The sequence below is a fragment of the Daphnia pulicaria genome, chromosome 12 (genome assembly GCF_021234035.1).
Source record: "Daphnia pulicaria isolate SC F1-1A chromosome 12, SC_F0-13Bv2, whole genome shotgun sequence".
Lineage (NCBI taxonomy): Eukaryota > Metazoa > Arthropoda > Branchiopoda > Diplostraca > Daphniidae > Daphnia > Daphnia pulicaria.
The window spans coordinates 283,952-297,926 of record NC_060924.1 but is presented as its reverse complement, the minus strand read 5'-3'; the positions used below and the strand labels follow the sequence as shown (position 1 = coordinate 297,926).

Sequence of the window (13,975 nt, the reverse complement as noted above, 5' to 3'; positions counted from 1 at the left end):
ATGCTCGGTGTAATACTCGATGTAGTAATAATGCCAGTGTTTCACTATAGCCATAGTGAGTCACTCTCGCGCTGTGACTTGGTATCCTAATGAAAATAGTTCTTGTTCATCTAATCTTTTTTTTGTTTTTACAGACAAACATAAATGGATGCAGATAGGCAGGGCGCCCCCGTCCATTTCTACGTCCAGAATAAATTCTTCTTATGATAAAGTATTTCCGGCCATGATTTGATTGTCTGCCAATTCTTTTCCAGACAAACAAACATTTGGACAAGGGAATTTTAAGGGGGAAAGGAATTCATTCGACTTCAATTCATTAAGGGATGGCCACTTCTTTACAAAAATCAGTCAATGTATGCGACTAGACTTACTGAATACACTGACTTCGCTGCATGATATCAAATTTGTAAACCGCCCAGTTATTATCTGGACGTTACCAAAAGTTGTTTCGGTTCAAGTAAAAGCCCATTTGTTGCCAAATGGCTCTGGTTCTATCGCTATCGTACATGTGCTTTCAAACTTAACGTGTGAATATCCCAGGATAGCATTTTTCAAAATAAAAACAAAAATAGCTTCACAAAATGTAGTCATTAAAAAGTTTCCGATGGATGGAAAAAATTGACAGTGCCTCAAAAAGAAAGATTCATTGGCTATTAAAACAAGAGAAAAAGTAATTCGTCAGTCAGTGGCACAACAACACCAGCGTAATTTAAAATCAAAAAGAAAATTGCAAGACTCGCAAGTCGCAACACCCAAACAGAAAAAGGCGCCAACAGCTCTGATCGATCGATTAACACCTTTGTCCATTAACAACAAACCCAAAACTGATCTGCGCGATGATTCAAATTCACAAACGCCCAGTTAAACAATCGAAAAAGATATTCGGCAGTGTAGCAAAAACAGGGGTCTAACACTCAGAGGCAAATTATTCAAAGTCAACAAGCCTAAAATAAACACGAAAGGCAATCAGAAACTCTCACACGACCACGTGGAAAAGACAGCAAAAGGGAAAAAGGCGCGAAATCAGCTGAGCTTCAGCCATCGATCGATTCGATCATTATCCATCGCAAATCAATAGAAAACAAACTGTACTACATGCAATCCGCAATCTCAAATGGCAAACGAATTAAAAGATGTTTCCTACCTTGAAATTGGAAATCAGTGGTCGTCGTCGAAACAGCCGGGCGTTGGATTGGGCACAGATCCAACTCGCAGTCCTAGTTCCAGCTGCGTCCATTCTGGATTGGGGAAGGCCCTTGATCTTGTAGGTGATGGACGATATCACAGGTGACCAAATGGCGGTGCAGTTCGATGGCCGACTTCACCGTCGTGGTGTTCACCGATCCGTGTCCCAATTACAACACGTTTGGCATCCATCACACGACGTCACAATGGAGATTTCAATTTTCGACAAGATTGTCAGATTTAACACGATAAGAATCAGTTCACTTGATCACGCCACGTTGATCATCCATCACGAAAAATTCATTCCAAAGTTGGCCATGTTCCAGCTCAATTCCACCACCAACGTTTCAATCTGAAAGCCTCTAGGAAACTGATAAGAATGATAGGGTCAGTGACAATGTCCTTGAAGAACAAAAGATCGCGGTTTAAAAAAAGGAGGATAGGCTTACAAAAAAGAAAAATGGCCGTCATCTCGGCGCGAAACGTTGCCCTCTACCGGAGGAAATCTTACCTATTTGTATTTCAGGATGAAATGGGTTTCAGCAACACTCTCGAAAGAAAGAAAGAATCACAAACGGATGAAGCAAAAGATGTGGCATTTTGGCTGCTGTCTTCTTCAATCCAAAAATAAAACCAGCCAATATATCAGCTTGGTGTTTCCCTCATTAAAGTTATTGCGTCGATTTGTGGTTGTAGTTGGTAAGAGTTATTCAAGGGAGGAAAATGTACTGCTACCCTGAGCCCTTCTGGCCCTTTACACATCTCTTATTAACAGGTCTTAGATTAACTAACCGCTCTCGTCAGTCGTCACCATTGTTATCAAATGCTCTGGTTAGATCTCTTCCTTTCATTTACCTCAAACGTAGTGACTCATCTGAAACGTGACAGATAAAAATGTATCCGGTGCAATGGAAAAGATGAGGGGTCGATGATCTCGAACAAGTTTGACTGAAATCCTGTTTCGAGCTTTTTTGTTTTTAAATCAGCTGCTGGTCGCTTTTTGCTGAGCAACTTGATTCAACAGCGAATTCCGACCACTTTCTCCGTCGGCCAATCGGGCACTGGCCGTCCGTTTCACAGCCGCTAGTTGAGAAATCTTGGGAGTAAAGAACTGGAAAGAAAAACAATAAAGGGGAGCATTAAATACAATCAAAACACGTAAAATGCTCAAATCGAGGTAGGTCCGTTGTGTCCCAAATAATAAAAACAAGATTGAGATTGACATTTCAATTAATGTCCCATAACCAAATAATAATAATTTTATACCTTCAACTATGTTGACATAGATCATGGCCATCTCGGTGATATTTTAATCTGCACAGAACCTTTGATTGCAATCCCGAACGGCAAATAAACCTGCGGTAGTACGTAACGGGACGCACATAAATGGAATCGAGAAATAATTACTAGCAGCACCGACTCAGCCAACTAATTAAGTCCGTTACCTAGATTATTGCTGACGTCATCCAACCCTTCCAATTGATGAATGCCGGGAGAGAGGTAACCGGTTTTTGTATGAAATCTTGGTCTGATGACTTGCAAGTCTCCATCATCCTGATGAAATTAGACCAGCGAAAGAGAAAACAATAAACTTTGCGACGAGTATATCGATCATTCTTCGGACTCGTTTTTCAAAACTGATTATATTTTCACCTAGAGCAAAGTCTTTCGTATCGTTATATTGAATGAAATGAAGTCAAATACTTTGCATAATATAGGGTCTTGCATGAAACTGGTTATTCGGGTGCTCAATTGCTAAGCAATTTGTGCGCTTTCTTAACATAACTAGATAGCTATTTCTATCGAACTGACCGCATTTCCAACGGATTCTGTTATTATTGGGCGTAAATTAGATCCCTCGATCCACTGGTATTAAAAGAAACCTTTCTATCCGTCTGGAAAATCGGGAATACCCCCCCCCCCCCCATCGACTACGTCAACGTTGATGTCTTATTTGGAGCCCAAGTTTAATCTCAAATTAGGGTTAGCGCGAATCGATTGACGCAAATAAACCACTTGTTCAGTTCTTCAAGAAAAAGCAACTTGGGGGTTCGTGTTTCAACCGTTTCTGGATGCTGTTGATTTCTTTTTCGAAAATGAATTAACTATATTATGCATCATTCACATACATTTGAGTGCTTTCCTGTACCCGTATTACTGCACCGCTGTCAATCAATAATTAGTCCACAGCGCTAATTGTTTCTACTGGCAATAATTTATCCTTAAATTTAATTGCGCAATAGAGATGTACTACTAACAAATTTCTTTTTTAGATTTTGACTTTGGCTGAAGACTTTTTGGAGGGGTTGAGTTGGGAACAGGAATTTCAGCAGTGAATCAGTAAGCAAAATCGTATAGAGATGGAAAGTCAATCCCCTTAATGGCAACATAGTCCAAATGACGATGGAAAGCTAATATGTCGTCATTGAGTTTTTCCAAGTAAAATATTAAGCCAGCGCTTAATAAAAATCATTTGATAGCCTTCATCAAACTTTACTTTTATCACCTGCAGGTTTATTTTGGCGATTTGAACAAATTACTTTTCCCTCGTAGCAATAGCCATTTTTTGTTATTTAAACATAAATTTTCCTCTTTGCTCGCCTCAAAAACCTTGAAACTTCTTTGGATTATTTTTTATCACCAAGAAACTTTTACTAATAATTCCAGTTGCTATCCCCTCGTTCGTATAACCTTGGTGTCGGGGTGTCTGAGGTAAATTATTGTCATTTTTATGTGGTTTTTGAACCCAACCATTTCCTCCTTGGCCATAATGTATGCAATTTCCTAGAAGGATGGAACGATATGCATAATGCTCTTCCTTTGATCGCCCAAAGCTGTGGGGTTTTTTTTTGTAAAAGGGAAAGCACATCATCAAATTCATCCTCGGGGAAGGTGAATCTTCCGTTTGGAATGAAGGTGGCTGCCACCATGCCCTGTAGCCAGCAGACGCATGTACAGTATCCTGCATATAAATCCGAACACCTTGGTATCTTTCTTCATTTAAAAAAAATATTTCTGCATTTTTTTCTTAATTCTAATAAATGAACTTTGTAAAACAATTAATTCTACACGTAATATGAAGTCTTGAAAGTTAAAAACAAAAAATATAAATTAAACTGGGCTTTTGAAAAAGAACTGCGTTCGGATTTTATTGCAGGATACTGTACATGTATGGCTCATTTGCTTTTGTAAATTATAAGTTCAGTAGGAAAACCGGTTCCAGCAACACTCTCTTCTCCTAGGAAAGGAAAGCGTCAAAACCACAAAACAGAATAAAAAGGAGAAAGACACGCCTACCTGATTTCTTCACTCCAAAAATAAAATCACAACCAGGATTTTGCTTTGTTAAAGTCAGTGCAGTCCGACGTACAGTTCGAGTCGGCCGTCATCTCAGTCAATCGTTGGCTGCCGACTCACGCTGGCTGACTTTTCGCATTGGTGTTGGGTTTTTTAAAAGTGATTCTGCATTACGCAATGCTCACTAGTTACAAAGTGCCAACATTTTTTTGAACTTGTGGAAAAACCAATCATTAACAAAAGCTCATAAAACTAATAGCAAGATTCTTCCGTCATTTATTACACAGAGTTGCTCAATCGGTTTTTCCCCTCACACGCTTTGACTCTCGCCAATCCCTCACGGATATCGTCGACCTACAAAAAGGCCAACATGCAAAATAAGTGAAATTTGTTTCCTTGTTACTTTTTCATCTTCTTTGGTTTGAGGAGGAATTTCTTAATTCGCGTAGTGCCTTCAACTGAGAACAATGTGTCCGGTGCTCAAAGTGTTAACCATCGTGATATTAGCTTTTGGCAGGCAGGGCCATGCCATTGAATTGAACAAAAATCAGGGAATTATGCTTCCCAATCAACCGGAACAAATCGTCAACGCTACCACAAACATCACAATCACTTGCGTGTTTATCCACACGGCCGAAATTGTGTGGACATTACCCAAACTCTCTACAGATGCGGCGGTATGAAAATGAAACAATTCGACGCAAAGACACGGATACCCTTTTTCTAAACAGTTTCTGAAATTGGAATATTTCTAGATTGAAAGGCGAAACAACCGGACCACTTACACGACTTTTACGAACGAGACGGAGGGACAGACGTACACCTACTCTACGATGACGATGGCCAAGGCCAAGATTGAAGACACTGGATCGTACAAGTGCCACCTGAAACCATTCCCTGACCTTCAAGTTGTGCAATACATCTACGTTTACGGTTAGTTCAGAATTTTAAATGTTTGTGGCAAGTTACACTGATGATGTTTTGCTTTTGGTTGACGCAGACGGAAAGAAACTAGTGTTTGACGGCGCAGGGGTGGACAGAATTACCCTGAAGCATGGCCAAAGGGCTGAAATTCCCTGCAAAGTGACCCATCCGAATGTTCGTGTCATACTGAAACGCAGCAGCCGGGTGATCATCGAACCTTTATCCAAGGTGCGTTGAAACAAATGCAAACATGGCCCACTGATAAAAAAACGCACCCCGATTACTTTTGTAGGAGGAACTACAAAAAGATTTATTAGCTATTCCAAACGCAAAATGGGAATTTGATAAGCAAACGGGACTGACGCTGAATAAAGCGACGTTAAGCGACTACGGGAGTTACGATTGCCATGGAACACTAGGAAAAACCACCTCGAAAATGTTATTCAACATCGTTGTTAAAGGTGATTATAACTTATATCTTTTCACTCACCTACATTTGCCTTTAACTTAATTTTATTTTGTTTCATTTGAATAGACGGAATTGAATTGACAAGGGACGAGGATGACGATGGTCTAGTGCTGGAAGGAAGTAACGTCACGTTAATCTGCCGGGCTTACTTATTTTCTTTACCACCCAAATGGGCGTATTACCTAAAGGATGACGATACCCACCCAATGTATATAAATGAAACTAACCCACCACCCGAGCTCGGTATAAGTCTTATGATAAATGAAGAACAAAAGCGAATTCCGTAACACTTATTCTTCTTGATCTTCTACTTAAAGATGGTTTGACAATAGTGACGGAAAATTCTACTATTGGAGGAGAAATTCAACAAAATTACAAGAGCTTTTTGGAATTGAGAAATGTGAGCAGGAATTCCCCAACAACATTCCAATGCATGAGTGGAAACATAAGTGTTATTCCGAAATCAGTTAAAGAGGCGCCGATATTTTCCTTCAAAGTTTTAGGTATTAATTGAGACACAACAAAATATTTAGTTTGGCGGCTGAGAAGAGCAGAAGAAAGTTTGGTTCTAACAATTTCAAATTTCTGCCGCAGTACCTCAGACGCCATATATTGTCGACCCAAACAATTCAACAATTTTTCTGGTCAAAGACCAGCAATTGATTTTGAAGTGTGAAGGATACGGACTACCCCAGCCCACCTTTCAGTGGATCAAGGTAAACTTTTTATTTAAAAAGGGGAAATTAAATTATCATCTATAAAGTTGCTTGACAGGATGGCATCATTGTAAGCGGAAATGACATCACTTCAACGACGAGCAATTTGTCTTTTTTAACACTGCATGGTATTTCCGGCGAAAATGGAACTTACGCCTGCCGATTAAACAACAGTCGACACGAAACATTCAAATATTTCACAGTCAAATTCGCTGAAGAGTCTCAGCTGTCGACGATTATTATCAGCGTGGTGATCGTTTTGGCAGTAGTTCTCATCGCTGCCATTGGCCTCAGCATCAAATTGTATCACGACAAGGTTTTTACTCGACTAAAAGTTACAATAAAATTTCATTTATGAAATCTAATTCATTCGTTTCAACAGAAAATGAATTTGTTTCCTGGGGCGCAAGCTCTGCTCAGAGGAAACCCCAACGAAATGAATGACGATTTGAGTTTGGATGACCAGATTGAAATATTGCCGTACGATAGACGATGGGAATTCCCAAGAAATCGACTGAAACTCGGTATGTTAAATGCTAAAATATCTCGCCGAATGTCTAACATCTGTCACTAATAAATGCAGGTGTACAGCTGGGAGCTGGGTGTTTCGGCCGAGTCGTCAAAGCAGAGGCGGTCGGAGTCAAAGACTCGGAGGAAAACGTCAAAACGGTGGCCATTAAAATGGTTCGCTCCCAAACCAACGCCGCTGCTCTCGAGGCTTTGGTCAGTGAATTAAAAATTATGATTTACTTGGGAGCGCATTTGAACGTAGTCAATTTACTGGGGGCCTGCACCAAAACCCTAATAAGAGGTACAATACTACTTCTTAATACAATTTTGGTTAAAAAAGAATACGAATAAGATGATATTTCGCTGCTATAGGAGAACTATTTGTGATCGTCGAGTACTGCCGATTTGGCAATTTGCAAACGTACTTGATTAATCACCGAAATAATTTTGTCAATCAAGTCGACGAACTTGGCAATGTCTTGTCGGATGCGGAAATGCAGGAAAAGAACAGTGCAAGCATTAAACGGTTCTATTTTTCCCATTGTTATTCCTGTAACTTTCCGTAAATATTTTTTTAACTTTAATTTTACTTTTAGAAAAGAATGTGCAATTGATGGAGACAAGTTGAAAGATCAAGAGAAACCGGAATCAGTGAGATACGTCATACAACGAACCAGATCGCAATCGGTTAATTCCAACCCTACAGTCGATGACGTAAACTTGACAGGTGAGTCGTTGTCTAAATTCGAAACATTTAACAAGGGCTGGTTATTCTCTTTAAATAATTCAAAATAGATCAATTTAATTTAAGCTCAATTCTTAACGGAAATTATAGACTCGATGACAGATGAATGTGAGCAGCCTGTGTCGTTCGGTGTTTGCCAAGAAGACCCCGATACCAAATTCCATGGACTGACCATGTCCACAGCGGATTTAATATCTTGGTCTTTTCAAATTGCAAGGGGAATGGATTATTTGACCAGCAAAAAAGTGAGTTTATTTCACTGTAAATTAACCAATTGAAAATAATTTACATGTTACATGTTACTCGTATTCTAAAGGTTCTACATGGCGATTTAGCGGCTCGTAATGTTCTTCTGGCCGACGATGGAGTGGCAAAAGTTGCCGATTTCGGTATGGCCCGTAAAATGTATTACGAAGGCAACTACCAACAAACAGGGCAGGTAAATCATATATAGAATAGAACTTATGAGATACCTGTATGAAGCATCTAGTTTAACGATATGGCTCAAATTATTTTAACACAGAAATTGATGCCGATCAAATGGATGGCAATTGAATCCTTGACGGATCGAATCTTTTCCACCCAATCTGATGTTTGGTCGTACGGTGTCCTCCTCTGGGAATTCTTTACCCTGGGAAAAGTCCCCTACCCAGGTGAGTCTTAAACACTAGCAAAATCCATTTAACTGTAATTCTCATTGCTCGCTCTTTTCAAATCGTTTTTTTACTAGGATTGGAAGGTAACCATCAACTCGTCCGCCAATTAGAAAAAGGATACCGGATGGAAAAACCTGATTTTGCACCCAATTACATTGGTGAAATTATGTCCAGCTGCTGGAAAGCGGATCCGAAAGAGAGGCCATCCTTCAGCGAAATGGAGCAAATAATCAGCAGCCAAATGGAGTCGACAGTCAGCGACCACTATTTAAATTTAAATAGTTCGTACGAAAAGCTCAATCAATTGAAAGTCAACGCCTCTCCCACCGAACCTTTGGGTCTTGCCAAAGCGCTGGACACCAAAGAGAAAGTTGGAAAAAGGAACTCGTTAAACACGATACTGTCGCGGAAAAACACCCAAACAAAAACTGATTCAAAGAGGTTTAGCCTACCAAATAGCAGTGGACAAGCGGAATCCAATCAAGAATCGAAAAATGGGCATGGTAACGTCAACCGAACTGAGAGTTTTATCAATCGGATAACACGCAGAGGATTTCGTTTTCATCAAGACTTTGCTGAGGTGACTTCAAAATTACTGAATTGTTTTCTCATTCAATTTTTTTAATTTGATTTCTTCTTTCAGATATTTGTTTAGTTGACTTTGACCGTCCCATAGCATCCCAGGAAACAAATGAAATGGAATAGCGAATCGCTAGGGCCCTTCAGACCTGTACATCTCTGTATGAAATTTGTAAGACCCTCAGGTTTTATCTGGACGTTACCAAAAGTTGTTTCGGCCCATTTGTTGCCAAATCGCTCTGATTTTATCGCTATCTTACATGTGCTTTCAAACTTAACGTGTGTATATCCTAGAGCGACATTTTACATAATAAAAACTAATTTCGCTTTTTAAAATATGTAGACGTTAAAAAGTTTCCGGGGCAATGGCAAAATTGGCAGGACAATGATCTCGAGCCAGTCGATTGTAGTCCTGAGTCGAATTCTTGTAAATCGGCTGGTCTTTGCTCAACTTGTTCCAAATGTGAACTCCGACTACTTTCTCAGTCAACCAATCGGATAGCGCATCCGTTTCGTTGGCCATTCGCCGGATGAACAATTCATTCATCTTGGAATAATGAACTGGATGGAACGACGATGTCGGCAGAACATTAAATCCTCGACATGTGACGTAATCCATCGACGTTAAATTGCCAACGTTGCACCAATTTTGCAAGACGCGTAAAATCATTGAAGGACCGTTGTGTCCCCAAACATCTGGTCTGTTCAAAAATAGAATCACTCAATATTTTTGAACAGTGCGGTAAAGCCAAACATAACTTAAAAAAGCAACTTACTTAAAGTTGATGATAAAATCTTTGATGGCCAGTTGAATTACCGGGTTATTTAAATCCGCATGAATCACATCGTTATTGACATCGTTGTGATCCTGAGCGGCAACAAAATTGCGATAGTACGTAACAGGTCGCACGGAAATGATGTCGAGATCGAAATAATATCCGCCGTATTTGGACAGAGTCAGCAAACGAAGTCCATTGCTCAAATTGTTGACGTAAAATCCATTTCTCCAATCGGAACAGTGATACCAATGCTCTAGCGCTGTTCCGGCCATGTAATCATCCAAATTGATGCTGATTAGGTGGACGTTATTGTACTTTTTCTCGAGTTCCTGCACAGTGTCTAGACTGGTGTTGATTTTGACGTTGACGAAAAGGACGTAGACCGTCAGGTTCGGGTTGTGCAAGGCGAGTGATTCCACAGCGCAAGCCTGTCGAACGCTCAAGCCACCACTGCCGGACGTTTCAATAAAAAAGGCCCTGTCACGATTGAAATTGGCTGGATCGCTTTCAAGTTCAGGAATCGAAGGCTCCGGTTCCGTACAAGTAAAAGTGCAATTTTTGCGGCCGCAAATGTCTTCTTGCTGATTGAGTGACAGACAACAAGTTGCTCGATCAACTGTCATCGTCAGAGAGCCATGTAAATCTGTCTGAACGTGAAAAATTAAAAATCAGAAAATTGAATTCTAACCCATTGCGATAGTTTGAGCTACTTGTCTGTAGAAATTGTTGTGCCACTGAATAAAAATGATGAAATAGATAGCGCAGCTAGACAAAATCAACAACTTCATAACGGGCCACACGAGAATAAGTTGACGGCTGGAGCACCTGGTCAAGCGGTTGATATCCCAGAAGCAAATGACTTCTCCCGGAGAACCGTTTGTTTTGCTACTTGAAACCACCATGTTTCAAACTAACCTTTCTACGCACTGTCCAGCTTTGATTTGAAAGCCGTGTAGTTGAAATAAGACCCTTTTGTAACAGCTAAGAAATATTGACTTTTTCTTTCCTTGGAGGACACGACGTCAACCTGCATTAATCAAAAGTAACACCAACCCGTGAACCCTCCCGAGACATTCAAATGAAAGAAAAAGGTTTTAATGTAAAAAATCTAATCAGGTATCTGACCTGAGGCTTTGTTAATTGCTATTTTATTTGTTTGTCAAATTGATAAATGGATGCATTGGTCTTCAGCCATCGGCTATATTTCATGTCGCCCTTTGCGATTGTTTTTCCCCTTATACGAATAAATCAAACGGAACCTAATTGCCAAATTCCTTATTCATACGATAAAACTGTTAACAACAAAATTATAACAATTCATATAGTCGGTGCAATGAAAAGGAAAGAATGATTTTAACGGTAGCATGTCAAATCCCCGGTGGCTATTACAGAGTCAACGACTTGACAATTGCACCACTTAAAAAAAAAACGGAAAATCGAAGCAGGTTTATTGTTTCCCCATACGCCCATGAGCAATATCAAACGCAGGATTGACAAATCAATTCAGAGCTGAATTTAACAAGCGTCTAGTGTGCTTGAAACGATTGACAAAGCTGCCAATCAATGACAATTCAAACGTTTCAACAGCAAACAAAAACACAAAAATTTACATTTACCGATTGGCAAATATGTCCGTTCACTGAAAAAAGGTGTCAAAATATAGCCGCGCGACAAAAGTATAGTTAAGCAACCTTCACGTCACCATAGCGAACTTATCGCCGATCTTTTCGTACAAAACGACAAGAGACAATTTCAAAAGGGTATTGTTCATCATATGCTTGTTCTTGATATGAATATGATTTGATGTTCTAATAAAACCCATAGCAACGTCTTGATCATTGTTGAATGGACAGGTGTATTAAAAAATCTATGGTATAGGTCGTGGTAGAGCCCTCCCTCCCACCAAGTTTGTTTTAAAATCAAGCCGTAGAATAGAAATGAGACAACTACTATTGATTAGATGACCCTTGTTCCCCTTCAAATCCTGTTTATAGTAAACTTGATTCCTCATCAGGTTCATTGCCCCTCTGTCAGTCCCCCGTTGAAGACCAGTTGACTAATTTGGCCGTCTGCACTGTTATGGCATTTCGTTTTATTTAAAGACGATCATATTTGGAGCTCATCCCAAAGAAGGCAGTGAGAGAAAGTCGTAAAAAGATCTTTCGTTGCCAATGAATCAAAAGTGAAAGTTTATTCATTTGGTTTTTGAGGTATCGCTTAACCAATTGAGATTATTTAGTGAATAATTTTAGTACAGAAAAGGCCAAAGTTGTCAAGCCCATCAAAAATGATTTTACCCTAACGTCCTATTGTGATGGGGTGGTTGTGACAGGGCAATTAAGGTAACCGGTTGGGAGACAAACACCGTTACATCAGATGGACTTTAATCATCGATCGATTCGACCAACGCAACAACAGGGTTTGACTCAGGCAGTAAGCTTGAAATAATAAACACGATGACCAATATTAAACTCAACAAGGGAAAGGCTAAAAAGAGAAAAGGAGGGGCTTGGGCCTGGGCTTCAATCAACGACCAATTCTACCTTGATCCATCAACAAGAAATTGAAAACTGAGCATCTCTGAATGAACAATTCTTTCATCTGATGAAAATTGAGCTGGATGGAACGACGATGATATTCAAATGTTAAGACAGTGCCGCAAAAAAAACGATTGAAATTCACAAAATCATGGTTAAACAAAAAACAAGAGAAAAAGTTATTTCGTCAGTCAGTGTCGCAACAACACCAGCGTTCAAATGTGGACGGATCAATTTCAATAAGACAATCGCAAGATTTAAATCCCAAAGGAAAAAGGCGCCAAACAGCTGTTCGATCGATTCAAACCTTTGTCCATTGACAACAAATTCAAATCTGGGCTATGCAATAATCAAGAACAAGGCTTTAGTTTTTCAACAGTGCCTCTAAAAGGATGATTCAAATTCACAAAGGCCTGACTAAACCATAAAAACAGGAATTCGGCAGTGTAGCAAAAACAGGGGTCTAACTCAATGGCAAATTATTCAAAGGCAACACGAAAGCCGATCAGAAACTCTCACACGTTGAAAAGACATAAAAGAAAAAAGCCGCGAAATCAGCTGAGCTTCAACCATCGATCGATTCGAACTTTATCCAGCGCCAACGAATAGAAAACGCACTGAGCTATGCAATCGGGCATCGGCAATTTCAAATGGCAAATGAATTAGAAGATGTTTCCTACCTTGAAACTGGAAATCAGCAGTCGTCGTCGAAACAGCCGGACGTTGGATTGGGCACAGATCCAACTCGCTCCAACTCGCCTGGTTCCAGTTTCGTCCATTCGTGTTTTGGGATGGCTCTTGAACTTCTGTAGGTGATGGACGATATCACAGGTGACGAAATGGCCACGCAGTTTCACGCCAGGCAGATTTTTCGATGGCCAACCTCAACGTCGTGGCGTTCGGTATCCGTGTCCCAAGTACAACACGTTTGGCATCCAACGACGTCACAATGGTGATTTCAATTTTCGACAGATTTTCAGTTTTAACACGATAAGAATTAGTTCACTTGACCACGCCACGTTGATCATCCATCGCGAAAAATTAATTCCAAAGTTGGCCAGGTTCCAGCTCGATTCCACCACCAACATTTCAATCTGCACGCCTCTAGGAAACTGATAAGAATGATAGGGTCAGTGACAATGTCCTTGAAGAACAAAAAGATCACGGTTAAAAAAAAGGAGGACAGGCTTACAAAAAATAAAATGGCCGCCATTTCGGCGCGAATTGTTGCCTAGGCCTCTAGGCCTCTACTGGAGAGAATCTTACCTATTTGATTTCAGGATGAAATGGGTTTCAGCAACACTCTCGGAAGAAAGAACCACAAACGAATGAAGCAAAGATGTGGCTGGCTGTCTTCAATCCAAAAATAAAACCAGGAACATATCAGCTTGATTTTTCCCTTATTAAAGTTATTGCGTCGGTTTGTGGTTTAATTTTAATTTCGAATATTTATCCAAGGGAGGAAGTCAAAAGGGAAAGTGTATCGCTAGCACTGACAGCCCTTCAGGTCCCTTACACCAGGTTTTAGCTTAATCTCAACTAACCGCACTCGTCAACATTGTTATCAAATGTCCTAGT

At 40.0% G+C, this 13,975-nt stretch overlaps 2 protein-coding genes across 7 annotated transcripts in view; one reads left to right on the top strand and one right to left on the bottom strand.

Annotated features, from left to right (window-relative positions):
• Window positions 1-13,232, bottom strand: part of LOC124316316 (lactosylceramide 4-alpha-galactosyltransferase-like) — a 36,471-nt gene extending 23,239 nt beyond the window's left edge. The window contains exons 1-4 of one of the 5 annotated variants that reach the window (XR_006911828.1): window positions 13,078-13,158; window positions 2,631-2,739; window positions 2,452-2,541; window positions 1,145-2,296 (exon numbers count right to left, since the gene is read on the bottom strand). Coding sequence is in view for 2 of the 5 variants with exons in the window: in XM_046782185.1 (XP_046638141.1) it covers window positions 9,428-9,782; window positions 9,858-10,507; window positions 13,078-13,176 (1,104 nt within the window). In the remaining 3 variants the exon portion in view is untranslated. Of the gene's footprint in view, window positions 1-1,144; window positions 2,297-2,451; window positions 2,542-2,630; window positions 2,740-9,347; window positions 9,783-9,857; window positions 10,508-10,570; window positions 10,704-13,077 lie in introns of those variants that run through there. The other 4 variants (XR_006911827.1, XM_046782185.1, XM_046782186.1 and 1 more) reach the window with 4 other exon arrangements.
• On the top strand, window positions 4,486-9,417 carry LOC124316137 (vascular endothelial growth factor receptor 1-like). Of its 2 annotated transcripts, none has more exons than XM_046781893.1 (17): window positions 4,486-5,159; window positions 5,238-5,415; window positions 5,483-5,634; window positions 5,699-5,867; window positions 5,942-6,118; window positions 6,193-6,378; window positions 6,470-6,591; window positions 6,650-6,907; window positions 6,974-7,115; window positions 7,175-7,402; window positions 7,474-7,627; window positions 7,698-7,828; window positions 7,949-8,091; window positions 8,163-8,285; window positions 8,370-8,499; window positions 8,577-9,082; window positions 9,146-9,417. In XM_046781893.1, the coding sequence occupies exons 1-17, from the start codon at window positions 4,950-4,952 to the stop codon at window positions 9,155-9,157; spliced, it is 3,021 nt and encodes a 1,006-aa protein (XP_046637849.1). In that variant the 5' UTR covers window positions 4,486-4,949; the 3' UTR covers window positions 9,158-9,417. The 2 variants fall into 2 exon arrangements, with proteins under 2 accessions (XP_046637849.1, XP_046637848.1); XM_046781892.1 differs by having other exon boundaries at window positions 4,487-5,159; window positions 7,937-8,091.
• Window positions 13,233-13,975: the final 743 nt, after the last annotated feature.